Source organism: Anoplopoma fimbria, chromosome 12 (genome assembly GCF_027596085.1).
Source record: "Anoplopoma fimbria isolate UVic2021 breed Golden Eagle Sablefish chromosome 12, Afim_UVic_2022, whole genome shotgun sequence".
Lineage (NCBI taxonomy): Eukaryota > Metazoa > Chordata > Actinopteri > Perciformes > Anoplopomatidae > Anoplopoma > Anoplopoma fimbria.
The window spans coordinates 7,200,481-7,208,511 of NC_072460.1; the positions used below are offsets into that span (position 1 = coordinate 7,200,481).

The window sequence follows — 8,031 nt, forward strand, 5'->3', positions numbered from 1 at the left end:
ATGAACATAATAAACAGTCCGCCTTCTCTCCCCTATAATCAGAGACACACACAGAAATAAATATATATATATTTTTTTTTCTGTGTGTGTCTCTGATGGTCTGACACATGACATGAGAGAAAAATATAATACTCACTTTTGAGTAGCTGCAACAGAAAGTATGTTATGTAAGGTAAATACCTAGATCTGAGGTATTGATATAAAAATGATGACAGAGAAAAATCAGGTATGGACGTGCAGAGCAGTAGTGTTAAAAAAAAAAAAAAAAAAAAGAAGAAAAAGGGTGGTTGAACTATAAATGTGTGCGGCAGCGCTCTCACGCAGTTAATAAAAGCTTTGGTCGCCCATATACCAGACTACAACCACTGAAACCAGATCACAGGTTTGCACACGTGCACTGAAGACACGGTGATACTTGTGTTAGTCCTTCTTAACCAACAAAAATAAATAGAAGCAATAACATATTAAACACGAAATACATCCCTCTGCTTCGTTAGAATGTTCATCGTTTGAAATGTTGGCCGGTTCTTCTCAGCTCGTACCGTTTCTCATCAGCTCTAAAGCCGCCTCTTTCTCTCTCAGAAGCTCTTTGAGTCTTGTGATCTGCTCGTGTAGTTTAAGTTCATCAGAGTCCGTGGACGCTGTGGATACACCGTCACTGGCTGGATCCTCGGACGTCTGACAGCCGTTCTTGGCCGTTAGACAGCCGATGCTTCCAGGCGTTTTCACGTCTTTACTTGAGGCCTTTGCTCTTCCCCCTTTCCTACTCGTCCGCTCCGTCGTCCAGGCCCACCTCTCTGGCTCCTCTGACTTTGCACCGGACCTCGCTGCGGGATCTTTAGTGCCGGCGATGCAACATGGACACGTCGGGCGCTTCCTTTTTCTCCCCAGTCTCCTCGTGTTTGCATTCAGATCCGTGCAGCTCGGAGAACGGCTAGCTGTGTCCTGTGAGTGGTGGAAGTCGTTTCCGTCAGTGCTGAGGAAATCCTCATCTATGGGCTCCACGTAGCCAAACAGTGGCTCTGTTTCAACATCACTGCATGTTTCCTTGGGTGAAAAGTTTGTGCACTCGAGAAGAGCGACATCTGAGTGAGGACATTGAGTGGCGGAGTCTTCTGACAGTTCCTGACAGCTTCCAGTTTCTTGTTGACTGTAATGGTGCGTCAAAAGAAGTTCCCCGTCTTTAAACCCGCTTGTTGTTTCCTCGCGATCCTCCGCTGATCTAATGGACTCGCTCTCCAGAGATTCTGCAGGAAGAGACCCAACCGAGGCTCCGTCAATCCTCTGCAGGCTAATTTTCACGTCGGCCGTTATCCCAAATATCCGTCTCAGCAGGTCATCAGCCCTTTGACAGGATTCTGGCACCGGTGAAGATGTCCCACTGGTTGTGGAAGTCATAGAGCTCTGTGAGGACAAAAAAAAATAAAAACTCCTTTAAGTACAAACAATACATAAACAAGACTACAAATGTACAGTCATGCTAGTGGCTCTGACATAGTGGTGATGTGGGCTAAATGCTAACATGCTGGAAAAAAACCCAACGTTGAAATGCTGATATTAAAGTTAAACTACGCATGCTCACCACCTTTGTGTAATTCTACATTAGCTAATAAGCATTAAACACACAGAAACCTGTGGCTGATGGGATTGGCCTTGTTCTGGAGGTGTTTGTGTATTGCATCAGTAAGTTTTGGGGAATCAATAGCCCATAATGCTGTGTCTTCATCAGGGGCCAGCAAGAATGTTGGGTTGCAAACCACTTTTTTTTTAAACCCTTCAAGACATTTTCAAACGTAACAACGCATCCTATAGGTTAATCACATCATTTGGAATCAAGCCATCGTTTGTATCACCTGCATCTTTTTGCGCTTTACATGGCACCATCTTGTGGTTAAATTAACAACACATCAATCCAACCAAAAGAACGGAACAAAGATAAAATTCTAATTTAATTAACAGCAAGTTGTATAAAAAAAAAAAAATATATATATATAATAAGAGCTGACTTTAACATATAAAAAGGTACCATCTCAAGTCTAGCTCGTCATCCGGTCCATATTGTGATAGTGTGTTTAGTTTATGTACATAACAGATGCATTACTTGTGCCACCAATGGGTGCTGTATCTGTTAACATGTGGTTGGATTCAGCACAATGTGGTTGAAATAAATAGAGAATGATGAAATGAACAAGTCTGAGCAGTCGCCCTCTTCAACCTGATATTGGGCCATTTAAACATACAGCTAGAAGTCTGGCCTGTACTACAAACCATTTCAACATACCCAGGGTCTGTTTTTATGTTATGTGGCTCCACTAACGCTAACAACTGCGATCCTGCCAAGAGGAGTCCTACGACGATGGTTATCAACTTGATAAATCAACCCAGGGTTTTCACAATCTGGCCGTGAACGTGTTCACATAAAAAGGGGCACTGTTTTCAGCATATGAGCAATCACAAACACGAAAAAGTATTTTGTCAACAGGGCGGCGCATCTTACGAACCAGGAGAAAAACTATAATATTAGACAAATCCGAAAAAATTAAATACATAAATTGGGCTGAAAGATAAAACTGACAAATGCAGAAAGGACAGCTGACAATAAATTGTCAACTGTGTGAATGTGAAAATGAATAGACTTGTTATATCAATGTAGAATCTAGGGGGGATGGGTATATCTGACTATTATCACAGGTGTGTTTTTTGTTAAATAAATGTGTTGTTTTGTGGTATTCTACATCCATGGTCTGTTTTATAGTTTGTTTATTGGATTAAATCCAAAGTGGCAGAACCATGAAAAAAACGACCCTTATTTTCATGCCCTCCTGCCCACTGACCCCCTCATCCTGCCAAACTATTCTTTTGGTGGTAACAAGGACAAAAAGGTAGATAGAAGTCTTTTTCCAGTTTCGGCCACTTTGGATTTAATCCAATATACAAACTATCAAACGGACTTTACAGCCCAAGTTAAGTGTCACAATAAACAGAAAGATGGCTAATGTAAACTAGAGGCTGACGCTCTTTTTACCGGTATTGCGTTAGAAAAACTGGATAGGAATGGCAAAATTTGATGAAATACCTCAATTGCATAAAAAAAGGTTTTACACCCCTTCAGGTGTTTTTTGCATAAAAAAAAAAAAGAGAATGCGCTAAATGGATTATGGAAACGTCTTTTCTGATTAAATTCTGACGTAGGAAACATATAACTCACATGACTTATCAGCTGTTTCTGAATAGGGTTTTCCAAAACGTGTAAATGCTTTTTCTTCATACAGCATGAAAAACTAATACTAAATACTAGCTTACATGACAGAACTATAAAAACTATAAAAACTGAAATACATTCCTTAAGACCTCTCCATCCTGGATGAGTGAGATGGCCAAGCCGACCTGTTTTGTTTTCAGTCAGTAACCTCTACTTCTTCTACTGTTTACCGGCGGATTGCAACCATGTGTAGCCTGTAGCCGAGTTAAAAAAAACACGTTGATGGAAATGCACCTAATTTGCATTTTCTTTGTAATTTAAAAAGTTTGCATAAATTTGCTTGACATTTGAATGGCTTCTGCCAGCTTCTACATTTGTGCATCAGTGTTTCTAAATGACTTGCCAACTAAATGAACATTTCAGTACATTTCAAATGAATGCATTTAAATGCGTCAAAATATTTTTTAATTGTTACACGACTCCCATGCTTGAAATATTTAAATTAAAAAACACAATTTTCCAAAGTAATGAAGCAATAAAGGTGCCCTCACCTCCACTTTGTGAGTATCCTTCTCTATTCCAAAGCCTATTCCAATGCTGCTGGGATCAATGTCCATGTTCTCCAACTGTTGGGTGGAGGTGCTCTGCTGACTGTCAATGTTTGAGCCATCATCATCATCATCATCATCATCACCGTGCATGTTCACCACTGTTGAAACACCAACATCTGTATGATTCTTGACCGTGTTGAATGACACGCTCTGGCCAGGTTCCCTTCTTCCGAGAGCGCCAGATGTACCATCCAGGCTCTTCTGTTCCGTCACATTGCTCAAGCTGCTTGTGTCCGTCCGGTTGGTTTCCCTCAAAGCGGCCATTTGTGTTTTTACTCTGAAGTCTTGAGGTTTGGGTGGGGTATATGACACAAATATTACATTGTCTTCATCCACAGGAGTGACTGCTGACATATGAGCTAAAGCTGCTTGTTGAGACGAGTCCTTGGGAGCATCATCACCGCAAAGGTCATTGACTTTGCGCGACTCCTTTGTACTTAGAATTCCGAGACCCTGCTTCTTCTGAGGCGAAACTGACACAAGCGATTGTTGGGGTGAAGCTACGATGGGTTTGTTGAATTCATAACATTTTCTTACTGCTATGGGTGCATCACTTTTTGGTGGGCTGCAATTTTTGGCCACAAAAAACAGCTTCCCGTTCCACATTACCATGGTGTTTTCCGGTACTTGTCCACTTTTGCCCTGACTCGACCCAGAAACTGGGTTTGAAATGACGTCATGGTGCTTCCCAGCATTTTCTCTCTGGGCAGCAACTCGAAGAATCTCTGACATTACAGAAGAATCAATATGATCGAGAGGTGGAGCCGTTGAGTTATCGTCTTCTTCAACGGACCACTTTATAGGACTGTTGGGCCTTTGTGGAACATTTGGAATTAATTTTAAACGTGGTTGTGATCCTTTTGATGGAGGTCCACATGAAGTTTTATTTGATGTCGTGCAAAGCCACTTGAGTGCATCGATTTCAGAATCACTATGTTGAGTAACGCCTCGGTTGACACTTGTGATAGGTGACATGTAGACCGCAGCGGGTAAGCCTGAACTTGGAGAGGAGCTGGCTGATGGAGTAAAAGATTGTTTCTTCATACTCGAGGATAGTTCAGATGATGGGACTGATGGGACATGTGACTTAGGGGGAATCTGAAGGAACTGTCCTCTGGGGAGTGCTGGAGATTTCGCTGTGACTTGGAGATCACATGGAGGTCTTCCACACTTTCCGCTCTTTGCTACAGGTGCTGCCATCTGAGGTACTATGGTCATTAAATGTACACTCTGTTGCTGTTGTGGATACTTCCCATTGCACATGACAAGGGTGTTTTCCTGTACTTGTCCAGACTTGCCCTGTCTCGACCCAAAAACAGATTTTGTAATGATGTCACAGTGCTTCCCAGCATTCTCCCTCTCTGCCGCAACTCGAAGAATCTCTGAGGTAAGGGAAGAATTTATAGGGTCAACAGCTGGACTTGGTTTTTTAATGTCCTCAAAGGGCTTCCCAGCATTTTCTGTCTCTGCAAGAACTCGAAGAATCTTTGACATAAGAGAAGAATCAATAGGATCAAGAGTGGGAGCCGTTGAGTTGTCATCTTCTTCAATTGACCACTTTATGGGACTGTTGGGCCTTTGGGGAATATTTGGAATTAAATTTAAATGTGGTTGTGATCTTTTTGATGGAGGTCCGCATGATGTTGGATTTGCTATCTTGCAAATCAACTTGAGCGTCTCAAGTGGAGAATCCTTTTGTGCAGTCAGGCCTTGATTGACAGTTGTGATAGGTGACAAGAAGGTCACACCGGGTAAGCCTGAACTTGCAGAGGAGCTGGCTGATGGTGGTAAAGTCTGTTTCTTCCTACCCAGAGGTAGTTCAGGTCCTGGGACGGTTGGGACATGTGCCTTAGGGGGAATCTGAAGGAACTGTCCTCGGGGGGCTGCTGGAAATTTCACTGTGCCTGGGAGCTGACATGGAGGTCTTACTGACGTCCCACTGTTTGCTACAGGTAATGCCATCGGAGGTACAGTTGCCATTACATTTACACTCTGTTGTAGTTGCTTTAGTGGATGCTTGTTTAGTGAATTACCAAGATCCAAACCTACTTGATGAGGGAAGGCATTCATGAGGGCAACGTGCTTCCTGACAATTTGCTCAGTTGTTGAAGGACTGAAAGCTGCCTTTTTTGCCATGCCAACTGGAGCTTTCGGTGGTGTAGGATCCGTTTTCAGCTGGCTTATTTGAGATTTGACAAACTGTCCGTTGACCATTTGTACAGGAATCAGTTTCATGATGTTCCTTCCATCGACGCCAACAGCGGGTACTGCCTGGTAGAAGACACCAGTCCCACTGAGAGACAGAGCAACACAGTAACATATCAGATTAAAGGGTGAACATTTAAAGAATTCATTTTACAGATGATTTTGACCCAAGCGACAGAAGTTTGTCTGTTGACATGTTAAAGGAAGCTTTTCCAAACAATACAGGTCCAGATTCTTTACAATGCTGCAGATGAGATGTGAAGGCCTTTTACTAAGCAGACATTTTGACTTGTCACAGCAGGAAAAAGCAAAAGTGTAAACAATGAAAATAAGGCAGCTAAATTCCATGTAGTGGTGTCAGTTTCAGGCTCCTGGGCCAAATCCCAAAGTCCCCCCTAAGGCTTTAAGGCCTGAATTAACTGAAACTGCAAGGGCTTGAAGCGGTATAAATAGAAATGGGACAGCACTTTGCGGCGACATCTCACGTTACCTTGATGGCCCAAAAAAAACGTTAAAATGTTATCATTAAAATACTATGTACAATTGTTTTGTATTTTACATTTTTAATCTCTGATTTGATCGTCTTTCAGGCTCTCACCAGACAAATGGTATTTGTCAAATCTATTTATTCATTTTTTTTGTCAAAACAGCTTCAATAAGCATAATTGGGCCCCAGAGCATCCCAGTTGGCCGATGTATACTTTGCTAAAGACTGAGGATGCGTTCATGACCACATGACAATAATAACATGACAATAAAAACCTGTGCAATACATTACACATTACACTGTGCAATAATAGTTAAAAAAGTTAAAAATAGTTAAAATAGTTGTTTTTTTCTCTGTCTGTAAATATAATATTTCAGTTATTGTTGTTTTTTCTACTGTTTTTTTTTTTATTGCTTATTTATAATACTTGTTTTATTTTATTTTTATTTTTCATTTTTTATTTTTAGCTTGTCTTCTTCTACTATGTCTCTTGTGTGCACTTTACTCTACGCTGTTGTAAGTCTGCAAATTTCCCCGCTGCGGGACTAATAAAGGATTATCTTATCTTATCTTAATTAATAGAAACGGTTGGAGAATAAGCCAGGTGTGTAATACAGTCAATACTTCCATGTGTTTTGATGTCCTAGCTTAAATTCTTAATGTTAATGTTTCTGAATGTATTTTAACATGCCAGGCTGAACACCTGCCATCCTCTTTGTTTACCTGTTTTAAGGCCTTTAGGTTTCCCCCTGGTAACCCTGTGTTTACTGCCCAAAACGCTATGATTTGTAGTTAATTCCCTCAGGTGAAGTCCGTAGAAATGCAAACAACAAAAGTTTACACAAAGGGCTCAGAATGTCTGATTTAGAGCCCTCGAGCCACCTTTGATACATTGAAAACTCACTCTCAGCTAAACATCTACCATCAATCTGACTGGGTGGTCTTCCAAATCCACAGTTCTTTTAATTGGCTTAATTGAACATTATAAGCCCTACGGCGTTAATGGGATGACGTCGGATGTTTTCAACCCGTGTATAAAGCCAACCTTACCTGTGACCCGGATCCTTTTCTTTCATTGAGCGGTACATGACTCATGAAACCACGTGAGACTTCACCTGTAGTCCTCCCGTCCAGTCAGTCAGCGTAAGTAAAACAGGCATACATACGTTAACGTTCACGGTGGTCGGATGTTTTTACACAAAAGGCCCGAAAAGTTAACGTTTCTGGTGACTTACGTCGACACACGCTAACGCAACTTATGTACGCCGTTACTTCTCTCCCTATAATATACAGGGAGACGGATCTGTTGTCGTGTAGCCGATTTATTCGCGTTTATCGTTCAGCGGTTCACTTCTCGCTTTCCGTTCCTTCCGCATCCGTTACATCGGGCTTCCGGTTGTTACGTGGTTGTATTCAATGCAGCAATTTTCTCAGTGTTTTTTCTCTAATGTTAATTTGCCAAACGGTGTTTTTTTTTCTCACCACAACTATCTGTTTAGGCTGAATATAGTTCTCGTTAGTCTTTG

The 8,031-nt window shown here is 41.5% G+C and overlaps 1 protein-coding gene across 1 annotated transcript in view; it reads right to left on the minus strand.

Moving 5' to 3' along the window:
- Positions 1-264: 264 nt before the first annotated feature.
- Positions 265-8,031, minus strand: part of lrif1 (ligand dependent nuclear receptor interacting factor 1) — a 7,883-nt gene continuing 116 nt past the window's right edge. The window contains exons 1-3 of the mRNA XM_054609275.1: positions 7,556-8,031; positions 3,754-6,106; positions 265-1,404 (exon numbers count right to left, since the gene is read on the minus strand). The exon at positions 7,556-8,031 is cut by the window's right edge and continues 116 nt beyond it. Coding sequence (XP_054465250.1) covers positions 532-1,404; positions 3,754-6,106; positions 7,556-7,593 — 3,264 coding nt within the window. The 5' untranslated portion in view covers positions 7,594-8,031 and the 3' untranslated portion in view covers positions 265-531. The remainder of the gene's footprint in view (positions 1,405-3,753; positions 6,107-7,555) is intronic.